Source organism: Podarcis bocagei (genome assembly GCF_964188305.1).
Source record: "Podarcis bocagei genome assembly, chromosome: 13".
NCBI lineage: Eukaryota > Metazoa > Chordata > Lepidosauria > Squamata > Lacertidae > Podarcis > Podarcis bocagei.
The window spans coordinates 817,501-840,814 of record NC_138138.1 but is presented as its reverse complement, the minus strand read 5'-3'; the positions used below and the strand labels follow the sequence as shown (position 1 = coordinate 840,814).

At 50.9% G+C, this 23,314-nt stretch overlaps 1 protein-coding gene across 1 annotated transcript in view; it reads right to left on the bottom strand.

Annotated features, from left to right (window-relative positions):
- Positions 1–13,375, bottom strand: part of LOC308571960 (solute carrier family 2, facilitated glucose transporter member 5-like) — a 37,172-nt gene extending 23,797 nt beyond the window's left edge. The window contains exons 1-8 of the mRNA XM_081167615.1: positions 13,041–13,375; positions 10,346–10,427; positions 9,342–9,437; positions 7,967–8,112; positions 6,696–6,820; positions 5,974–6,126; positions 4,447–4,572; positions 1,120–1,307 (exon numbers count right to left, since the gene is read on the bottom strand). Of these exons, the coding sequence (XP_081023741.1) occupies positions 1,120–1,307; positions 4,447–4,572; positions 5,974–6,126; positions 6,696–6,820; positions 7,967–8,112; positions 9,342–9,437; positions 10,346–10,414 (903 nt within the window). The 5' untranslated portion in view covers positions 10,415–10,427; positions 13,041–13,375. The remainder of the gene's footprint in view (positions 1–1,119; positions 1,308–4,446; positions 4,573–5,973; positions 6,127–6,695; positions 6,821–7,966; positions 8,113–9,341; positions 9,438–10,345; positions 10,428–13,040) is intronic.
- Between the last annotated feature and the right edge of the window lie 9,939 nt (positions 13,376–23,314).

Genomic DNA, 23,314 nt, shown 5'->3' with positions numbered 1-23,314 from the left:
TCAGTCTGTAATTTCAGCTTTTACGACTTTGAGATTTGTTTTCTGCTATCAATCAAAAGGGGCCCCTTTGTCTAAGAGGAAGAAAACACTGTCAGTATTTTCTTAAGCAGCTAGCCTTCTTGCCTGGCATGAAACTTTTGAAAATCTAAGCCCTCTTTAATATACAAGTCCTGATCAAACATTAATAAAATGCAGGCTTATGCCTGATGCCTCACTACCAGTACCCCTTGTGGTGCCTGTGAACGCTCTTGGTAAATATCTTCTCAGAAATCTACAATCTGCTTGAGATTGTTTCCTCTTTGTGCTCATAAAAACACCCCTGTTCCCACAGTGGCCACCCAGATGCCTACAGGAAACCCACAAGCCAAGCACAAGCATCAAAGAGCTTCTGTCTCGGAGAGAGTTGCTGATGTAGGTGCCTTCCTCCCCGCCTCCGTTGGTGGGGCAGCTGTTGTGATGCCCCCTTTTCTGCTCTTTTGGATGTGGCAGCCATTTTGTTTCATGTCTCCTCCCCACCCAGCAGCCATTTTGTGACTGGTGCCCACGGCACTCCCCTCAACATTCCAAACATGGCCACTGGGCCCCAGTGGCGTAGCGTGGGGGGGTGCAGGGGGGGGCTGGCCGCACCGGGTGCAACATCTGGGGGTTAGGGTGCGTAAATCCACGGGTTAGGGGGCGCAAATCCACGGGTTAGGGGGCGCAAATTACTTGCCTTGCCCCGGGTGCTGACAACCCACGCTACGCCACTGCTGGGCCCCCAAAAGGCTGACGGAGCTTGGATGCAAAACAAGCTCTGCCCATACTGTTTGTGACCCTAAATGCAGTGCTGCCTGTGCCACGAATTTGCCCAATCCTCCTTTAAAGCCGCCTGAGCTGGTGGCCATCGCGGCCTCCTGTGTAGGGCCATAGTTCCATAGTTTAACTATGAAGAAGTCCTTCCTTTCCTCCGTCCTGAATCTTCCAACGCTCAGCTTCCTTGGAATGCCAACTCTCAACACCCGCAGCCATTGGCCGTCCTTGCTGGGGTTGATGGGAGCTGTAGTCCAGCCACACCTGGATGACCCAAGGTCCCACTTCCCCTCCCTTGTTCTAACCGCTTGTGGATATTGCCTTCCTTACTGCGTTGACTCCAGAGAGCTGTTGGCCACACATCAAGATAATGACTGAGACGACTTGCCACCGCAGGCTTGGGAAGCACAGCAGCATAAGTGAGTTCATGCTCTTCTCCGTCTTCTCAGCCATCTTCTCCTGCTGCAGCTCTTCTATCTCCTCCTGCACGTCCTCATTGTGCCTCAGCTTCTGCAAGGCTGGAAAGAAGCAGCAAGGGAAAAGCCTTTGAATAGCAGGGGATGGAGGCTGGTGGGGAGAGTTTCTTGCAGTACCAAACACAAGAGGTGTAGTGGAGGGGGGCCAAAGACCAGTTACAAATTCTGCAGTGGGTTCCCGGTCTCCAGCATCCCAGAGACACCCAGCCAGCTTTTTGGCCACTGAGAAGATGTTCCGCCTCACCCGTTGTGATGCTTGGAGCCAATCTAAGTGAAGACAGGTGAGTCGGCCACTGAGGACTGGCTCCTAGGGTCACTCTGGAGAAAGACACCAAGGAGGAGCTGTTCTGCATGCGCCAAAGCTAAGCGTTTGGGAGCACTGCAAACATAAGCTGCCTCCGTTTCAAGAGAATGGTGTTCTAGTTCTATTACCTGTCAATCAATCAATCAATCAATCAATCAATCAATCAATTGATGGGTGTTCTGCTACATTCAATGGAGCTTCACAGAAAACACTGTGGGAATGTTAAAGATAGTAGGAAAGGATATATTGAATAAGTATTATCCTTCCTTCACTCAGGCTAGTGAAGTGGTGTAGCAGAGCAAATTCCCCTCAATATAGCTGAAAGCTAGTTTGCAGATTCTTTTGAATCTCCTAGTTACGGTAAGTTTATTCCCGCTTAAAAGAATAAAGACACAAGAGTCTTTCTGAGTAAACTAACAAAAAGTTTACTCACATTTCAGTTCACAATTTGATCCCAGAAAGGCAAGCTATACTTAGCGGTTACCCAACAAACTGTGAGTTCATCTCATATGAAGACTGAACTCATGTGCTGCTGGCTGAGAGCTTACTTTTGAGTGATAGCTGATCCATGGCCATTTGATGTACCTTTGGGGATTATTAATTTGCTGGTGAAGATCCATCATTGAAACAGTTCATTATCCTGAAAGAACTGTTCTGTCTGCTGCACCCTATTGTGACATTTGGCGCACCCATCACCTCACGTTTGTAGTGTTGTGCCCGTAGCACCACCATGCTCCAACTCACTTCCAACTATATTTTGGATAGGATATTGACTGTGGAAAGGCATTCTGCCTCTATTTCAGTCATCCTTGACAGTGACTTACCAATCCTACCATTCCTGGTTATGGAAAATTTATCCGATTCTTATTAGTTTGTGACTCCATGCACATATTATATGTCTTCTGTTTATACAGTGGTACCCCGCAAGACGAACGCCTCGCGAGACGAAAAACTCGCAAAACGAAAGGTTTTTTCGTTTTCGAGTTGCCTCGCAAGATGAATTTCCCTATGGGCTTGCTTCGCAAAACGAAGCTTGCCCCGGGGACAGCGGGTCTTCTCTTTTGAAGCAAGGGGCGGTGGGGAGAAGCGATCTCCCCGTGCTCCGAAGCCGGGTGGGGGGGTGGGAACACCTGCCCCAGCCACCCCGCTTCGGAATGCTGCTGCGAAGCGGGGTGGGGGGGCGGGAGCACCTGCCCCAGCCGCCGGGCTTCGTAGCGCTGCTGCGAAGCCGGGCGGGGGGTGGGAACACCTGCCCCAGCCACCCCGCTTCGGAACGCTGCTCCGAAGCGGGGTGGGGGGGCGGGAGCACCTGCCCCAGCCGCCCGGCTTCGTAGCGCTGCTGCGAAGCCGGGCGGGGGGTGGGAACACCTGCCCCAGCCACACCGCTTCGGAACGCTGCTCCGAAGCGGGGTGGGGGGGCGGGAGCACCTGCCCCAGCCGCCGGGCTTCGTAGCGCTGCTGCGAAGCCGGGCGGGGGGTGGGAACACCTGCCCCAGCCACCCCGCTTCGGAACGCTGCTCCGAAGCGGGGTGGGGGGGCGGGAGCACCTGCCCCAGCCGCCGGGCTTCGTAGCGCTGCTGCGAAGCCGGGCGGGGGGGTGGGAACACCTTCTGAAGGCGGGCGGGGGGCGAAAGTCTTTGTCCCCCCCTGCCTGCTTTCCCAGGGGCTTTTAAATCGCCCCGGACAGCGGAGAAGTCCTCCGCTGTCCCAGGGTTTTTTAAAATGCTGGGGGTGAGTAGAAAAGCCCTTGTCCCCCCCCCAGCCTTCAGAAGAGGTCCGGGGACAGACTGTCCCCGGACCTGGTCTGAAGGCGGTTTCCCTAGGAACGCATTAATTGATTTTCAATGCATTCCTATGGGAAACCGTGCATCGCAAGACGAAAAAACCGCAAGACGAAGAGACTTGCGGAACGAATTGATTTCGTCTTGCGAGGCACCACTGTAGTGTTATAAAAAATATTGTCAGTATATTATTAGCCAACATGTTGCTTGTTGTTGTTCAGAGCTGGCTGAGTGACAGTAGACAGCAAAAAATACCGTATTTTTCCGTGTATAAGACTACGGTAGGTTTCTTCCCTAAAAAATAATGTCCAAAATTTGGGGGCGTCTTATACACGGATAGATCTTTCCCATTTTCTTAAATCAAAGTCCCCCCAAATGGGGGCGTCTTATACATGGGGGCGTCTTATAGACGGAAAAATACGGTACATTAATAAGAGAACAAAATGGCTGCAGGAGAGCAGCAAGCAAGAGAGCAAGTGAAGCAAGTAATTAAGACTGAGAAAATAGCTGCATGACTCGGCTCTTTGATGGAGTCAGCCAGAGCCATGCCCATCTCCCAGGTCACATGCAGGGGGAGGATGCTCCAGACCAGTGGAAGAGGAAGTTACCCTGGATGTCCCCTGCCTGTGCCCACTCTAGGGAAACAAGGAATGTTGCATTTGACTGCACCAAGGGATTACATGCCACAAACACAACTGAGGTCGCCTCGAAAGAAGAAACTGGAGCCCTCCACAAGAGGGGAGCCACCACTGAAAAGGCTCGCCGGGAAGGGTTAGGTGAGATCCCTGCCTGAAACCCCAGAGAGCTGCTGCCAGTCCGTGTAAGCAATACTGAGCTAGATGGACCAATGGTATGATTCAGTATAATGATTTCAGCTGTTCTCTCTCTGAGAACCAAGAATGACAGATTTGGGGTGTTGCCTAAGAGGCCATCCAGACTCACCCCACCAAACATACAACACCATGTTTCATCCAGAAAAAGCACTAGGCGCTATCAGTTGTATTCTCAGATTGCCTCCTCAGGTCAACACTAATAAGACTTTGAATGTTATTATCCCTCACCCTCCAATATGTAAGTGGTTCATGTATGTGGTTACCTAGCATGGCCTTTTCTTCATCATTTTTCTGAATCAGTAGATACCTGGGGCTTTCGGGGAAGGAAGGAACGACAATGGTCTGAAATAATGCCAGTATTCCAGGGACACTTGTCAGTATTGGCCAATCTGCGCAAGAAGGAGCAATTCATTTTATTTATTACATTGACACCCCACCTTTCCTCGAAGGAGTTCAAGGTGGCGTACGTGGTTCTCTTCCTCCCCATCTTATCCTCACAACAACCCTGTGAGGGAGGTTAGGCTGAGAGACTGGGAATGGCCCAATGTCTGAGCCAGGATTTGAACCCTGGCCTCCCAGGTCCTAGCCCGGCACTCTAACTACCATGCCACCCTGGCTCTTGAAAAGTATCAGCTCAGATGGCACAACAGAATTGCCCAACGCTAAGGGAGGGAATCAATGGCCTTCCTGGGTCAGTGGGCACCTTTGGGGAAGTGCCGTCGGTGCTAGCCATTGGCTGCCATGAGGGAAAGTGTGGCATGAGACAAAATGGCTGCCATGGGGGTATAATACAAAATGGCTGCCGTGGGGATGTGGGGAAATGGCTGCTGTGGAAGCAGGGCGTTATGGTGGCCACGTTTAAAAGGGGGGAAAAGCAAAGAAAAGAGACATAACCATGGGTGTGCCCCACATCAACAGGCAGGGGGAGGCACCTATATTAGCCATCGCTATGCTTGCTCACAGAGAGAAGGTCTCTGTACAGTGGTACCTTGGTTCTCAAACGCCTTGGTACTCAAAACAACTTAGAACCCAAACACTGCAAACCCAGAAGTAAGTATTCCAGTTTGCGAACTTTTTTCGGAAGCCGAATGTCCTCTGTTTTAAGTGTTACACTGGTTTGAGTGCCACACTTCCGTTTTGAGTGGTACGCTGAGGTCTGTTTGTTTTTGTTATTTATTTTGCGTTTTTGTGGCTCTTTTTTTGTTTTTGTGACTGTGTGGAACCCAGTTCAGCTACTGATTGATTGTGTGCCTGCAGTACATTGTTTATTGCTTTCATTTTATGGATCAATGGTCTCGTTAGTAAAATTCATGTTGAATTGCTGTTTTAGGAGTTGTCTTTAAAAGTCTGGAACGGATCAATTCATTTTGCATTACTTTCTATGGGAAAGCACGCCTTGGTTTTGGAATGCTTTGGTTTTGGAATGCACTTCCGGAATAGATTAAGTTTGAGAACCAAGCTACCACTGTACTTCTCCTCTGTTCAGAACTGATGGGTCGCTGGCTGTCCGATCCTGGGATCCAAGTGGGCACATGTAAGACTTTTTGTGGGCACCATAGGTGGTACTGGTGGGGGTTCACTGGTGCTTGTGAGCACTACATGGAACTGGAGGGGTCGTGGAACTGTCTCCCTCAGAAGGTGGCGAGCTCTTCTTCATTGGGAGTTGAGTCATCTGTTGGGGACTCTTTCCAGCATTGCAGCATGTTGGACTAAATGACCCCTGGCAATACCTTCCATCTCTACAATTCTACCATGACCTTTGGGCTAAGAGATGCTCCTCTCTGATTTACCTTCTTCGTTCCCCAGCATTTCAGGAAAAGAGAGTATCTGAGCCAGGAGGACACCTACAGCTAGAAAGAAATGCGGCAGCATGCCAATGGCTCCCCTCATGTTCAGTGGGGAGATCTCTATGAGGTACAATGGGACCACGATGTAGAAGATGCCTGGTTAGGGGATAAATCAAGGCATTATTCACAGTAGGCATGTGACAGCCATAGAAGCATACAAACATCTCCCACTTACCCAACTAGTCATTGTGTTCTGCAAGAGAGGGCATCCTGCAGATGCCATCCTACCAGGAGGTCCATTCCACATGATGGCCAGAATCAGGCCTTTAGTTTGGCGGCACGTAGCCTCTGGAACTCCCTCCCACTGCGTATCAGGCAGGCGCCTTCTCTATTGCCTTTTTGGCACTTGCTATTTCAGTAGCTGGTATCTGTCTTGGATCCAAATCTGGCCGATGTGTGTGCTGTTGCTCTTTCTAAACGGTCTTTTAAAAAATATTTATAATTGCTATCATTATTGTCAGCTACATCCCTGCTGGTGGGCCAGGTTTGGCCCATGGGCTGGAGGCTCCCCAAAGCAGTATATGGAGGTGGTGGTGGTGGGGAGGTTCTTCTTTTGAGATGTCTTTGAATTGCAAGCACTGGTTCCTTCCCAACTCAGATTTCAGAACAGGGAATTTTCTCTTAACCCCACACCCTCACTAAATCCAGGAAGTAGTCCAACTCACCTATGGTTATTCCAACGATGAAGCGTGAAAGCATCGTAAACAGGAAGGCTTGCACCACAGTGGCGCAAACCATAAACATAGAGGACACCATGGAGCAGAAGCAATTGATCAGCAAGGCCCCTTTCCTGGAAAGAGTGGGGAAAGGAAGGGAATGACTGGGCCAAGGAACATGTGGAATGATTGGAAGAGTTCCCCGCATCCTTTGGGGGAAGCAAGATCTGCCAGGAGGAGCAGTTTGGGAGGTCATGCGTCTCAGCGGGCTGATTTCTGGCTTTGCCGGCGTTAAATCTCTAATCCCGGCTCAGTCAAAGATACACCTGCGTCACTTGTTCATCCCAGAAGAATCCTCCAAGGACATGGTGGGTGCAGGACCAGAGAGGGAAGGGGAATGACCGTAGTTGGGATCATAAAGCCGTATAACCTGGCAACCCGGCTACTTATTTTCAAGACTTATTTAATTCTGGTCATATGTTTAGCTTAATTTTATACCAAAAGGGATCCCAGGGAGGCTTAGTAAAACCAAAGCAAGGCAGCCAGTCCCTACCTGCAGGCTTACAATCTAAAAAGACCCCTCCCACAACAACAACAGAAGTCACGGAAGGAAAAGGGATATGGAGGGAATAGGAAAATCAAAATAAAAACTTGGGCACTTTCTAAACAGTGGTTCCTGTAATCCAAAGAATCCTGGGAATGGTAGCTTGTTAAGGGTGCCAGGAAGTGTAGCACTGTGAAAGGTACACTGCAGTCTTCGGGTTTCTTTGGGGAAAGCCTTGTGCTTCGAATACATGGTATGTACGCAGCCCTATGAGCATGGAGAAAGTCCACAGAACAAGGGGAACCATGAAGCAGAGGCTGGATACTTCTTTCCTTTCCTTTGATGCGGTGTCTGATCCACACCAGCCATCTCAATGGCAATATGTCTTTGGCAAGATTCCTTGCATTTCTGATTAAAATCTAAGGGCAGTCATTGGCTGAGTTTTGCTCAGAGATGACCCAATGAAATCAGGGGGGGCTCGCTCAGGCTGGCTCATTCATTTGAATGGGTCTGCTTTGTCGAATGCCACCCAGACGATAGCATTACTTCAGCTGGCTGAATATCTTTTGTTAAAATGTGGGATGCCTTTTTACAGGGTGAACCTCCTCAGCCAGAAGTTAAATCGAGCCTCAGCTGGGGAGACAGGGCTCAGCAGAAGCCCCACTCCCCTGCCCACCTGCCCCACGTCCAAAGTTAGGACTGGAAGTTCACTAATCACCAGGTCATCTATATATACCTTCCATATTCATCCACCATGACTCCTGCGATGAGTGCTCCAGTAAGGCCTCCAATAGGGAACAAACTGATGGCAAGGCCTAGCATGAAGTGCAGATACTGCTGCTCTCCTGGATTCTTCGCAGCATGACCCATGTCTTCCATGAGCTAAGAGAGGAAATCATATCATGGGCAGGGTTAGTGTATCCACAACACATCCTAATCAGAAGGAACTGGCACCCCTGCAGGTGCCACATAATACTCATATGTAGAACTTCTCTCTATTAGAGTGGCAGCATTTGCACTTTGGAACTCCCTGCCTCTTGATATCAAGCAGGCGCCTTCACTGTATTCTTTTCGGCGACTGCTAAAAACGTTTTCTTTTGAGAAAGCCTATACAGACACATAGAGCGTTGGTGTCTGTTTGAATCTGGTTTTCAGCTTACCGTTGATTTTAATTTTTTAAAAAGGTTTTAAATAGTTGATTTCAACTTTGTAAAATAAAACCCTAAGCATTTCATTGTTTTCTTCTTTCTGTAAACGGTTCTTCCTCCAGCCTTTTCCACCAACGGCATCTACTAATGGTTGCTCAGAAGGGAATGTGAGCCTTGGCTGAAGAAAGATCTTCCACACCTGTTTTAAAGTCCCACTAGACTCTTTTGAGTTTTTGCTGCAAGAGACCAAGGCTCCATCGTCACCAAATGATTTATTTGTTAAGGATGCTGAGAGTTGTTAGGAGACCCCTATGGCTCTACGCTGAGTAAAACTTGGTGAGAAGCCTATCTTATTTTAACTAATACATATGCATTTATCTGCACTAATATACACATTTTATTTTTTGTACACAGTGGTACCTCAGGTTAAGAACTTAATTCGTTCTGGAGGTCCGTTCTTAACCTGAAACTGTTCTTAACCTGAAGCACCACTTTAGCTAATGGGGCCTCCTCCTGCTGCTGCTGTGCCACCGCCGCACAATTTCTGTTCTCATCCTGAAGCAAAGTTCTTAACCCGAGGTACTACTGTATTTATGGGTTAGCAGAGCCTGTAACCTGAAGCGTATGTAACCCGAGGTACCACTGTACACTAGCTGAAGCATTGCACCACAAAATTCTGAGAAGAATTTTGACAGGTGTTCCAGTTGGCAACTTGTTTTGGAATGTGTGTTCTATGTAGATGTGCCCTTAAAACACAAACTATTTCAGATTTCTCTCCACCCCTAGATACAACCTGAAAATATCTCTGATGACTTTAGCTGTGATTCCTGGATCGCAGGGGGCTCAACTACATGACTGTTGGGGGTCTCTTCCTACTCTACTGTTCCATGACTCGCTGACTCCCAGAAGCTTAGTCAGAAGCCCCTGTTGTAAGAAACCGCCTGTACTGCAGGGTCATCTTACCAGCACTGGGGAATAGACCATCCAGAGGTTGTAACCATATTGGATAGATCCCAAGCTGGTGACCAGCACTGTTCGGAGAAGCGAATTTGTCACCTCCTGCAGGAAATCAAAGCAGCAGATAAGAGCATCTGTCAGGCAAAGCGTTCATCAATGCATAAGGTAAAAGGACCCCTGACCGTTAGGTCCAGTTGTGACCGACTCTGGGGTTGCGGCGCTCATCTCGCTTTATTGGCCGAGGGAGCCGGCGTACAGCTTCCGGGTCATGTGGCCAGCATGACTAAGCCGCTTCTGGCGAACCAGAGCAGCGCATGGAAACACAGTTTACCTTCCCGCCAGAGTGGTACCTATTTATCTACTTGCACTTTGATGTGCTTTCGAACTGCTAGGTTGGCAGGAGCAGGGACCGAGCAATGGGAGCTCACCCCGTCACGGGGATTCGAACCGCCAACCTTCTGATCGGCAAGCCCTAGGCTCTGTGGTTTAACCCACAGCGCCACCCGTGTCCCCATCAATGCATAGGACATAGTTCATGAAAGACAAATGGCTTGGATCTTAAGGCAGTGTGGGCAGAGTTCTGCTCATAGGAGGAGTGTTTATGGTGCAAGGTGATATAACCTGTGGCCCTCCAGGTATTGCTGGACTCCATTTCCCATCAGCCCCAAGCCAGCATGGTCAGTAGTCAGGGCTAGTGGGAGCTGCAGTCCAGCAGTATCTAGAAGGCCCACAGATCCCCCTATTGCTGGACTAAAGGCTTCTGGGAGCTGGCAGCACCATTTATAAAAGAACGTAGCAGGACCTGAGTGCAAAAGCAGAACGCTCCCCAGTATTCTGGTTGTGTGATGTCACTTGTTTGATGTGGGAGGGTTGAATTTTTAAAATGGCCTCCTAGGTCAAATTGGACGGTTAGAGCATGGTGGGGATAATGCCAAGGTTGCAAGTTCAATCCCCATGTGGGAAAGCTGCATATTCCTGCATTGCAGGGGGTTGGCCATGTCCAAACTCACCCATTTGCGGACTATGGGCTTTGGTTCTGGCACTGCCTTGCTATCAATGCTTCTTCCGGTAGTTTCCATAATTGAGTCTCAGCTGTGGGGGGAAGAAGAGGGACATTTTGTCAGGCGGTTATTATCTCTTGCAACTTCTTTAAGAACATAAGAATAGCTAAACCTGGCATAGGCAAACTCCGGCCCTCCAGATGTTTTGAGACTACAGTTCCCATCATCCCTGACCACTGGTCCTGTTAGCTAGGGATGATGGGAATTGTAGTTCCAAAACATCTGGAGGGCCAGAGTTTGCCCATGCCTGACTAAATGGTCCATGGACAGCTCCTCCTGACAGCCTGTTTATTGGGCATCCCTCCTGATTTGTTTTTGCAGAGGTTTGATTATGGCTATGTACACACCACGCATTTAAACCCTATGGCTTACGCCAAAGGATAATGGGAACTATAGTTTGCCCCTTATGGACCTACAGTTCCCTGAACCCTTTACAAGCTACAGTCCCCTTTAAATGTATCACCAGTCTTTGCTGAGAGTTCACTTTGATTTATCGATTTTTTAAATTGCATTTATATACCACCTTTCTCCTATATATATTTGTGTGCGCGCGTGTGTGTATCATTTTGCAGTTTCCATCAAACAAAAAAGATATAGTTTTACATCAAATTTCAAAACCCCATTTCTGCCTCCTTCCTCCCTTTCTGCAATTTCTTATATTTATAGTATCTTTATTGCAACTCCCAGTTTAAGCCTAATTATTAGTTGACCTATATATTCGAAATTAGTTTTATCACGCTGCACGTCTTTACGTTAAACCTGCTAATGAGTGTATCTGTTTGCAATAGTTTATAAAATATTCAATAAACGTTTTCCACTCTAAATCAAAGACACTGTCGTATTGATTTCTTATTCTTCCGGTGAGTTTCGCCATTTCTACATATTCCAATAGTTTTTTGCTGCCATTCTTCTTTGGTTGGGACGTTGTCTTCTTTCCATCTTTGGACAAATATCATACGAGCAGCTGTGGTCACATATATAAACAAGTTTTTATATTGTTTAGGTATCTCTAATCTCTAAAAGAAAAGCCTCTGGTTTCTTATAAAAAGTTACCTTGAACATTTTTTTCAGCTCATTGTATATCATTTCCCACTACATATGGAAAAAGGTACCTTCTTTTTCTTTGCACTTCCAGCAAATATTCGATTCAGATTTATACATTTTCGCTATCCATTGCCCAGTGTATCATAGAAGATTTCACTTGCTCATCTTTTGTTTGCATATCTTATACGTTTCTGAAATTACCTTAATATTACTAATATCTAGCAGGTCTCTCTCCAACTGGAATGATTGGTTCCCAAAACCTAACTTTTTATCTGTTTTAAACAATTCATTTAGATGATAATATTGCAACCAGTTTATTAACATACTTGACAGTTCTTCAAACTTTTGAAACTTAATTTCACCACCCTCCTCACTTATTCTTTTTAAAATAAGTTATCCAGTCTACATCCCACCTTTATCTCCAAGAAGCTTAAAGTGACATATATGTGTCTCCACCTCCCCATGACAGCCCTGGGAGGCAGGTTAGGCTGAGAGGACAGTGACCAGCCCAAGGTCACCTAGTGAGCTTCACAGCCGAGTAGGCATTTGAATCCTGGCCATCTGGGTCTTAGTCCGACACTCTAACCACTATACCACATTGTTCGCAGGGTGATGGTGATATGATGGTGAGCTCAGCACTCAGCCTGATTTGCTTGTCAGGCATTCCTTCCTTCTATACTTTTCTAGGCATTTCCACGTCATTTTCCAAACTGCAAAAAGTCTTTTTTCTTTTCAAAAATGTGTTTATTGCTCCGGGGTGATATTGCCTTTTAATCCACTTCAATTGCACAAACCTAAATTTCTGCTATGTGCTGGAAACCCTCCTGCAAAATGTATTTACTTACTTACTTAATAGTGGTGTTTATAGCTCACTTTTCACTGAATATTTTTAGTCCCAGGGAAACAAAAAAGGTCTAAAAAGCTAGGGGCTATATCTTGTGGTAGTGAATGCTCATGGCAGGGACATACTGAAAGCCTGTGACTTGTCTCCTGAATGTTTAAAGAAATCACGAACACAGAGAGGCAGACTCCTGGGAGCCCCACCCAGACAAGGAGGCTTCCTGCTCAGTCTCTGCATGAGTGCCTGTTCTGGCTTTTTATTACAACTGATTAAGGCAGGGATAGGGAGCCTATGGGCTCCATCTGTTCTTGGACTTCAACTCCCATCAGGCCCAGCCAGCATGGCCAACAGGAAGCAGGGGTAGGAGTCGTGGTCCAACCACACCTGGGGGGGGTGGGCGCAACAAGTTTCCTACTCCCAGATTTAAACCAAGTCAGAAACGATGGAGGGAAAACTGAAGCAGTTGTCTTCCAAGGTAATCCATTGGGTCAACAGTCCCAGAAGTGGGTAGCGGTGAAGTCTGTCTGTAGGGAGCCAACCCACCCCCTCAAGGCACCATAGCTGTCAACTTTCAATTTTGAAAAGGGATCAGCAGCCTTGAAAATAAGGGATCAGCAGCCTCACTTATCCCGGGGACAGTCTATGGGATATCTAACAATCCAAGATAGCAGCAGGAAGCAGCGGGAAACGGCGCTGGAATAAGGGAATTTCCCACCCAAAAAGGGAAGGCTGACAGCTATGCAAGGCACAGAAACTTACCGCAGCTTTCTGTTCTTGGAAGTAGAGGGGTGAAATCAGCCCTGCCCTGTTTTCTCTTGAAAGACATCAAAGGGTAGGCAGTATTGCAAGAGCCAATCAGAGGAAGGATGCTGAAAGATTCCATTTGGGGGAGCTGTTGGCAGTTGGAAGGCCAGGTGATTGAATTAGGTATACCAGGATCCCATCGTGGCTGAGCAGCTGAGCAGTGAGCATGCCAGGCGGCCTTAACTCAGCCACATGCAATATTGTTATTATTGGGTTGTCGCTAGCCGAGCCCTACTCAGAGTAGACCCACTGAAAGAGCCAGCATGGCGTAGTGGTTGGGAAGTTGGACTAGGACAGGGGTCTGCAACCTTTAAGACAAAAAGAGCCACTTGGACCCATTTCTGAAGAAAAAAAAACTGGGAGCTGCAAGACTCGTCATTATAAAAATAACTTTTTTGTCCCTTTTTTATTATTTCTTTGTTTGACCCCTCAGAATTACTCCTCCTCATAGAAATAAACGTTAAATTAACAAGTTACCTTTTTGTGTGTGTGTGTTCTTCACTCCCCTTCAAAACAGTGACCAGCATACATGCCCCCTTTCAATGCAGTGACCAGCGTACATGCCCCTTACAATGTAGCGGGCGAACGAGCGGGTGGGAAGGTGACGTCGGTACAGTGCATGACTAACACACGCACCGCCCCCATGCGACGCCACAGCCAGCACAGCGCCCGCCACAGTGGGGAGTGTCGGGGCGCACAATGCGCCTCCTGCCCTCGCTAGTATCCGCCCCGGAGCCGCAGCAAAGGTGTAAAAGAGCCACATGCGGCTCCGGAGACTAGGACGTAGGTGACCTGGGTTCGGATCCCCTGCTCTTGACCTTGGACCAGCCTAACCTACCTCACAGGGTTGTTGTGGGGATTAAACTGGTTTCTGATATTTAAAGTCCTCACAAAGATTCATCAGGGGTTTGGGGCAAATTTCCCCCGACAGACACGTTTTTTTTAGGCAGTTCTCCCGGATGCAGTCACAGGAAATCTCAAAACATTGCAAACAAGAAGCTAAGAGCCCCTAATACAGAAATGCTCAGTTGTGTGCTGATTGGGACAAGATGATGATGATGCAAGGCCCAATTCTGGAAAAACAAAAATCTTCCAACTACAGTAGATTGGGTGGGTGGGAACTGGGAAATTGTGTACATGACAAAGCTTACTGTTGTGGGCCCCTCAGTCCTGTAAGGATTTGGCAAGGCCGGCCCAACCATGAGGCAAGTTGAGGCAACCGCCTTAGGAGGCAGCATTCATAGGGACAGCAGATTCGGCCTCCAGCGAATGCATTGGCTGCTGCCCCTGCCATGGTGAGAGCAACAGCCCCAGCATGCTCCTTGGAAGCCAGCAACCCCCCAATGCCACCTCTCTTTACGGGACCACCTCTCCTGGTATGCCCCACAGAGGACCTAAGGTCCATGAATAACCATAGTTTAGAGGTCCCGGGCCCTAAGGAAGTCAGGCTATCCTCCACCAGGGCCAGGGACTTTTCAGTGATGGCTCCGACCTGGTGGAATGCTCTGTCCCATGAGACTAGGGCCCTTCAGGATTTAACCTCCTTCCATTGGGCCTGTAAGACAGAGCTATTCCGCCTGGCCTTTAATTTGAATTCAGCCTGATCTTTTATTTCCCTTCTCTTCCCTCCCCCTCCCCTTTTATGAAGATCAGCCGCTCTGGGACCCCACAGTTAGGGTTAGGGTTAGGGTTACCGTTTCGGTTAGGGTTAGGGTTAGGGTTAGGGTTAGGGTTAGGGTTAGGGTTAGGGTTAGGGTTCGGGATAGGGATAGGGTTAGGGTTAGGGATAGGGTGAGGGTGAGGGTTAGGGTTAGGGTTACGGTTAGGGTTTGGGTTACGGTTAGTTTTATGGTTAGGGCTAGGGTTAGGGTTACGGTTAGGGTTAGGGTTACGGTTAGTGTTACGGGTAGGCTTAGGGTTAGGGTTAGGGTTAGGGTTAGGATTTGGGTTAGGGTTAGGCTTAGGCTTAGGCTTAGCGTTTCGGTTGCGGTTAGTGTTTCGGTTAGGGTTAGGGTTAGGATTAGGATTGGGGTTAGGGTTAGGGTTAGAGTTAGAGTTAGGGTAACGGTAACGGTTAGGGTTAGGGTTAGGATTGGGGTTAGGGTTAGGGTTAGGATTAGGGTTAGGGTTAGGGTTAGGGTTAGGGTTAGGGTTACGGTTACGGTGACGGTTACGGTTACGGTTAGGGTTACGGTTAGTGTTACGGTTAGGGTTAGGGTTAGGGTTAGGGTTACGGTTAGGGTTAGGGTTAGGGTTAGGGTTAGGGTTAGGGTCGGGGTGAATGACCACCGAACAACCTGTGTGGCTTATTATACTTCGCTTTGCTAGGGTTAGGGTTAGGGCTAGGGCTAGCGTTAGGGTTAGGATTAGGGTTAGGGTTAGGGTCAGGGTCAGGGTCAGGGTCAGGATCGGGGTTAGGGTTAGGGTTAGGGTTAGGGTTAGGTTTAGGGTTAGGGTTAGGGTTTCGGTTAGGGTTAGGGTTACGGTTAGGGTTTGGGTTTGGGTTACGGTTAGAGTTACGGGTAGGCTTAGGGTTAGGGTTAGGGTTAGGACTTGGGTTAGGGTTAGCGTTTCGGTTGGGGTTAGCGTTTCGGTTAGGGTTAGGGTTAGGGTTAGGGTTAGGGTTTCGGTTAGGGTTTCGGTTAGGGTTAGGGTTAGGGTTAGGGTTAGGATTAGGGTAAGGAATAGGGTTAGGGTTAGGGTTAGCGTTGGGGTTAGGGTTACGGTTACGGTTAGCGTTACGGTTAGGGTTAGCGTTTCGGTTAGGGTTAGGGTTGGGGTTAGGGTGAGAGTTAGAGTTAGGGTTAGGGTTGGGTTCGGGGTTAGGGTTAGGGTTAGGGTTAGGATTAGGGTTAGGAATAGGGTTCGGGTTAGCGTTGGGGTTAGGGTTAGGGTAACTGTCAGGGGTTCAGAGACAGAGGCACAGGTGAGGGAGGAGACGGAGAGCGACGAGGAAGAATCCCAGGACAGTGAGGAAGAGGATGACAATGACTTGAGATCTTCCATGAGTCTCTCAAGTGAATCGGAGGATTCTCAGGAGGGGGCGCCCCTAGTCAGGACAAGGGGGGTCACAGGGGGGACCTGCCAGGAGCAGGGAAGCAGCAGGGAAACCCCGAGCGGGAGTGGGAGATCGGGACCGGCTTCCCAGCAGGAACGAAGGGAAGAGAGGGGGGTTCCCAGTGTGACACACGGAGCGGAGCAGGAAAGAGACAGGGGAAGGAGATCTGGGGAGAACGTCCTGCCGGAAGAGGGGGAGAGTAGTACAGGGAGTAGTGTCAGTGTCAAAAGGAAGGTCAGGGGTAGCGAGCGCGCGCCAAGTTCAAATGTGGAGGCGCGCGGAAATGGAGAAAGCCCGGAGGAGGAGCCCAGCCCCAAAGCACGAAGGAGGGGGGAAGAGGCATCTCAGGAATCCGCTTCGGGAGAGAGCAGGAGGGAAGGAACCCAGGGGGGCAGAAAGACCCTGCGGAAAAGGAAAGACAGGAAGCGGTGGTCTAGCACAAGCCTCATAAGTTGGTGCAGGGGCGGGACCGAGTCAGAGGGGACTTCAAATGTCTGACGTTAGACACTCGGGGCTGCACGCCTCGGTTGTGGAACCAATAATGAACTGCAATAAACATCCTTGTATATAAGAAGAGCTTGGCGTTGGTCTTTTGTGAGCTGAGACCAGAGGCAGCCCGTGACAGTAAGTCCCCTCTCAAAACTACGCAGAAATTTTTTTTTTGCAAAGCTCACGAAGTTTGGCAGCCATGAGTATGGACCAGCAGATAGCTGAGCTACGCGACGCAGTCTCCCAGCTTACCACTGCGGTAACGATCTCCCAGAAGAGGGGAGAAGAGGCGGAAAAGCGGTGCCAAGATCTGCAAGCCAGGTGGGATCATGCATGCCAAGTGGGGTTCCCGGGGACCAAAGCTGCTGGAGTAGCACTGGGCAGAAGAGGGGGCAACTTAGTAGCCCACTTCGATGGGAACCTGCAGCAATACCCCAGTTTTAAGGCAGACGTAGAATATGCGTTGCATTTGCTTCGCGACGACTTTAAAGATGAAGAGGAAAAAGTGGGTTTCATTGTGTCCCACTTGCATGGGGAAGCGAGGGCTTGGCTGCGCAATCTGTGGCGCGAGGATTGCCCTGCTCGAAGGGACTCTGATGAATTTATCAAATGCATGGACGCTTGTTTCCAGTCTAGTGTGGATGTGGATGTGGCACGCCAGCAGCTCCATGGTTTAAGGCAAGGCAAGGCTTCCGTGCGTCAGTACCATGCTCGCTTTTTCGCCTTACTGAATGTGCTGCGATGGGAGAAAGATTCTCTGGCTGTCAGAGACTTATTTTGGGAGGGGCTCTCTGGCCCGGTGAAGGACGAATTGGCTAGGGGGGACAGACCTAAAACCCTGGCAGACGTGGTGCAGCGTGCGCTTGCCATTGGAGTGCGCCAGGAAGAACGCCCTTGGCGCAATGAGGGGGGTAGCCAGCTTCACGCACCGTCTAGAGTGCCTCCTTTGTTTCCCAGAAATCCAGGACGTCCGCGTCTCTCCCCTCAGCTGCAGCCAGGGGAGGAGCCTATGGAACTGGGGAGTGCAAAGGCTCAGTCAGTGGCCGGAGCCCCAGCGTCCGGAACAGTCAAGAAGCAGCCTCCTAGAGGGAACAGGAAGTGTTACGTCTGTGACAGTGCAACGCACATGGCCAAAGAGTGTCCCCAGAGGCTCCGGCAGCACACTGCAGCCTTGGCGACAGTAAATGCAGCAGCACAACATGAAGAGCTGTATCAGGGAAACGACAATGCCTGGCTGGAATCAGCAATGTTGGGGCACAGCCAGGCAAGTCAATAGAGCAGTCCCCAGCGCCTTTGCAGCCTACAGACCCCCTGCCACCCAAACCCGTAGTGCAGCTCACTGCAACCCTCCAGCTACCTAATGGACGCACCCTGGAGGTTCCCATCACAATTGACAGTGGGAGCAACGCAGACTTCGTGGGGGTGCAGTTCATCAAGCAGCATCGCATAGAGCTCCTACCAGCCACGCTGCCATTGAACGTCGTCACAGTGGATGGCAGGAAGCTGCTGGGGGGGCAAGTGGTACAACAGACGCCGCCCATGGTGATGCAGATTGGCAATCACCGAGAAGTCATCAGTTTCAACGTCACCCGCCTCTCAGACACGCCTATAGTGTTAGGCATGAGTTGGCTGGATAGGCACAGCCCGACCATGGCGTGGTACCAGCGACAGCTCACCTTGGGCTCGTCCTATTGCGCGCAGCATTGCATCCAGACCGGTCAGGAGGAGGAGGGTCAAGAGGAGGGGCAGCAGCTACGTCTCAGCATGGCGCAAGCAGTACCCCTCAAGTACAAGGGGTTTTTGGAGGTTTTCTGCGAGAAGGAGGCTGACCAGTTGCCACCTCACCGGCCCTACGATTGCGCTATTGACCTCTTGCCAGGGACAACGCTGCCGCCTGTGAGGCTGTATTCCATGTCCGAGGAGGAGCTGCAGGAGCTCCGGGAATTCATAGATCACAATCTACAGCGGGGATTCATCCGAGAATCGAAGGCTGTAGGGGGCAGTCCTGTGTTTTTTGTGAAGAAGAAAAACACGCCCCAAAAGAGACTGATCGTAGACTTCAGATTCATAAACTCAAAGACAAAGCCCGTGGCCTTTCCCATGCCCAAGATCGACGACCTGCTCGCGACGGTGCGGAAAGGGAAGATCTTCACCAAGTTGGATCTCCGCGGAGCTTACAATCTCATACGCGTGCGAGAGGGTGATGAGTGGAAGACGGCCATGTTCACGCCGTTGGGCACCTACGAATACAGAGTTATGCCGTTTGGTCTCCAAAATGGCTCCCACTTTTTCCAAGCTTTTATGCATCATGTGCTAGCGGGACTCCTCTACAAGACGTGCGTATGTTTCCTCGACGACATTCTGATCTTCTCAGAATCGCCGGAGGCTCACGAGAGCGACGTGAAGGAGGTCCTGCAGAGGCTACGGGAGCACAGGCTCTACGCCAAGTTGGAGAAGTGCCAATTCGACGTGACGGAGGTGGATTTTCTGGGCTATAGGCTGTCCGAAAGGGGACTAGCCATGGACAGCGCCAAGGTCCGCGCGGTGTTGGACTGGAAGAGCCCGCGAAATCGGAAAGAGGTCCAGAGGTTCGTCGGCTTCGCCAACTTTTACCGCAAGTTCATCAGGGGTTTCGCCAAGGAGACGGCAGCTATCACGGACACTCTCAGCTCCAAGAAGAAGAAGTTCACCTGGACGGACCAAGCGGAGCAGTCCTTCAGGAGACTTAAGAGTCTCTTCGCGTCCGAAGAACAGCTGCTACACGTGAATCCTGGCAGGCCCATGAGGGTGGAGACTGACGCATCTGACAGAGCGGTGGGGGCCGTCCTCTTACAGGAAGACCCGCAGGGAAACTGGAGGCCCTGTGCTTTCTACTCCAGAAAGCTCAGCAAGTCGGAGCAGAACTACACCATTTGGGACAGGGAGTTGCTGGCCATACACGCAGCTTTCAAGGCGTGGAGGCACTTTCTCATCGGAGCCAAGCACACCGTGCAGGTCCGCACGGACCACAAGAACCTAGAGTACTGGCGCACGGCGAAGCTACAGAGCCAGAGGCACATACGCTGGGCGGAGTTCTTTGCGGATTTCGATTTCAGGATAGAGTACATCCCAGGCGACAGCAATGTCATAGCAGATGCGCTCTCCAGGAAACCGCAGTATCTCGAGGCAGCGGCACCGGTGGCAGCCAAGCACATTTTTGCACCGCAGGCGTGGGCGTGCGCTTCAGCCGCCGTGGACCTGGAGGCGGTGCGTCACGCGTTGCAGGCGGATCCGTTCGCACAGTCCAAGATGGAAGAGGTGCGGAGGGGCACAGCGAAGGACGACGAGTTCCAGATACGCGACGGCCTGCTGACCCGTAAAGGTGCTCTCTACATTCCGGGAGACGATCTCCGCGCGAAAGTTCTGCAGCAGTTGCACGACGCACCCAGCGCTGGCCACTTCGGCAAGGAAAAGACGACAGAATTAGTGGCCAGAGACTTTTGGTGGCCCCAGATGCGAGGGGAGGTCGCGGAGTACGTCGCCAGGTGTGACACGTGCCAAAGGTCCAAGCCAGTGCACCAGAAGCCAGCGGGACTGCTGGAACCGCTGGAAACGCCACTGCAACCGTGGGAGAGGGTGGCGCTGGACTTTGTCACTGATCTGCCCAGTTCGCGAGGCAAGACGGCGGTGCTTGTGGTTGTAGACCTGTTCACCAAGATGGCGCATTTCATTCCTTGCGCGAAGGTGGCGACAGCGGAGCAGACAGCCAAACTGTTCATCGACCACGTGTTCAAGGTGCATGGGTTGCCACGGTCCATTCTGTCCGACAGGGGGCGCCAGTTTGTGTCCAGTTTCTGGCGGAAGCTCCTAGGGATCCTGCACGTCAAAATCAACCTGTCGTCGGCGAGACATCCGCAGACCAACGGCCAAGCAGAGAGGGTCAACGCGATCATGCAGCAGTACCTGAGATGTTACGCCAATCAGCGACCCGCGGCTTGGGTGGATTACCTGCCGATGGCTGAGTTTGCCTACAACAACACGAAGCACGCGTCTACGGGGGTGACGCCGTTCTTCGCTAACAATGGAAGGCATCCCAGAACCTTCCCGGGGCTCGTAACGACGGGGGAGGGGGAGCCACAGGAAGCCGACCATTTCGCAGCAGAATTGCAAGAGGTGCACGATGAGCTACGGAGACATTTAGAGCTAGCTAAACAAGCCTATAAGGTGCAGGCGGACAAACACAGGAGGGAGGGGGAAGACATCCAGGTGGGAGACTGGGTATGGTTAGCGGCCCAAGCGGTGCCGGCCAAGTCGTTAGCTAAAAAGAAGCTAGGACACAGGCAACTAGGGCCGTACCAAGTTGAGGCCAGGATCAATCCCGTAGCGTTTCGATTGGCCCTCCCCGAGGGTTCCAGAATGCACCCGGTCTTTCATAGGTCGATGCTCACCCCCTACAAGGCCCCACACAGATTTCAGGAGTCAGGGACGGCACCAGAACCAAGCAGGGAGTCGCCCAAGAGGGGGAGGTCACCTAAGGACGAACCAGTCAACGAGGTCACAGAGATTCTGGACTCAAGATGGGGGGAAGAGGGAGTAGAATATTTTCTCGCCAGGGAGGGCGCCCCGGCCAGCACCAACAGTTGGGTGCCAGACTACGCTTTGGACGAACCCCTCCTCAAGGACGAGTTCCATGCCCTTTTCCCACACAGGCCCATGCCAACAGTTTTTCGACGATTGGCTTTTTACGCCCACACTTTCCGCCAGCACCTTCCGAGGGTTCTCCTCCGCAGAGGAGACGACGCCAGAGTCGAGCCCTCCAAGGGGATCGTGTTCGGGGGTGGACACCGACCCTTCTTACTGGTGGGACGACCAACCAGAAGAGGACTGGCGCATGAGGTGGCGGGTGGGTCCTTGGCAAGCAGACCCCACCCAGGCAAAAGGGTTAGGGGAGGACGTGAACATGTTGGGAGAGGACAATGGGTTCGAGTACACAAACAATGAACTGGAAGCAGAGGAGATCGACGTCGACGACCTGTGTCCGGCAGCGACCTCCGCAACGACGGAGCCCCCGGAACCTGCGCCCGAGCAGCGGGAGGGGGGAAGGGGGGGCTTCGAGGGGGGGATGGATGTCAGGGGTTCAGAGACAGAGGCACAGGTGAGGGAGGAGACGGAGAGCGACGAGGAAGAATCCCAGGACAGTGAGGAAGAGGATGACAATGACTTGAGATCTTCCATGAGTCTCTCAAGTGAATCGGAGGATTCTCAGGAGGGGGCGCCCCTAGTCAGGACAAGGGGGGTCACAGGGGGGACCTGCCAGGAGCAGGGAAGCAGCAGGGAAACCCCGAGCGGGAGTGGGAGATCGGGACCGGCTTCCCAGCAGGAACGAAGGGAAGAGAGGGGGGTTCCCAGTGTGACACACGGAGCGGAGCAGGAAAGAGACAGGGGAAGGAGATCTGGGGAGAACGTCCTGCCGGAAGAGGGGGAGAGTAGTACAGGGAGTAGTGTCAGTGTCAAAAGGAAGGTCAGGGGTAGCGAGCGCGCGCCAAGTTCAAATGTGGAGGCGCGCGGAAATGGAGAAAGCCCGGAGGAGGAGCCCAGCCCCAAAGCACGAAGGAGGGGGGAAGAGGCATCTCAGGAATCCGCTTCGGGAGAGAGCAGGAGGGAAGGAACCCAGGGGGGCAGAAAGACCCTGCGGAAAAGGAAAGACAGGAAGCGGTGGTCTAGCACAAGCCTCATAAGTTGGTGCAGGGGCGGGACCGAGTCAGAGGGGACTTCAAATGTCTGACGTTAGACACTCGGGGCTGCACGCCTCGGTTGTGGAACCAATAATGAACTGCAATAAACATCCTTGTATATAAGAAGAGCTTGGCGTTGGTCTTTTGTGAGCTGAGACCAGAGGCAGCCCGTGACAGTAACGGTTAGCGTAACGGTTAGGGTTAGCGTTTCGGTTAGGGTTAGGGTTAGGGTTTGTATTAGGGTTAGGGTTAGGGTTGGGGTTAGGGTGAGAGTTAGAGTTAGGGTTAGGGTTGGGGTTAGGGTTGGGGTATGGGTTAGGGTTAGGTTTAGCATTTCGGTTAGGGTTAAGGTTAGGGTTAGGATTAGGTTTAGGGTTAGGGTTAGGGTTAGAGTTAGAGTTAGGGTTAGGGTTAGGGTTAGGGTTAGGGTTAGGGTTAGGGTTAGGTTTAGCGTTTCGGTTAGGGTTAGGGTTAGGGTTAGGGTTAGGGTTAGGGTTAGGGTTAGGGTTAGCGTTAGGGTTAGGGTTAGGGTTAGGGTTAGGGTTAGGGTAAAGTTAGATTTCGGTTAGGGTTAGCGTTTTGGTTAGGGTTAGGGTTATTGTTAGGGTTAGGGTTAGCATTTCGGATGGCTTAGGGTTAGGGTTAGGGTAACGGTTATTGTTAGGGTTAGGGTTAGGATTGGGGTTAGGGTTAGGGTCAAGGTTAGGGTTAGGGTTAGGGTTAGGTTTACGGTTAGTTTTATGGTTAGGGTCAGGGTTAGGGTTAGCGTTTCGGTTAGGGTTAGGGTTAGGGTTAGGATTGGGGTTAGGGTTAGGGTTACGGTTACGGTTAGGGTTAGGGTTAGGGTTAGGATTGGGGTTAGGGTTAGGTTTAGGGTTAGGGTTAGGGTTAGGGTTTCCTTTTCGGTTAGGGTTAGGGTTAGGGTTAGGGTTAGGGTTACCGTTTCGGTTAGGGTTCGAGATAGGGTT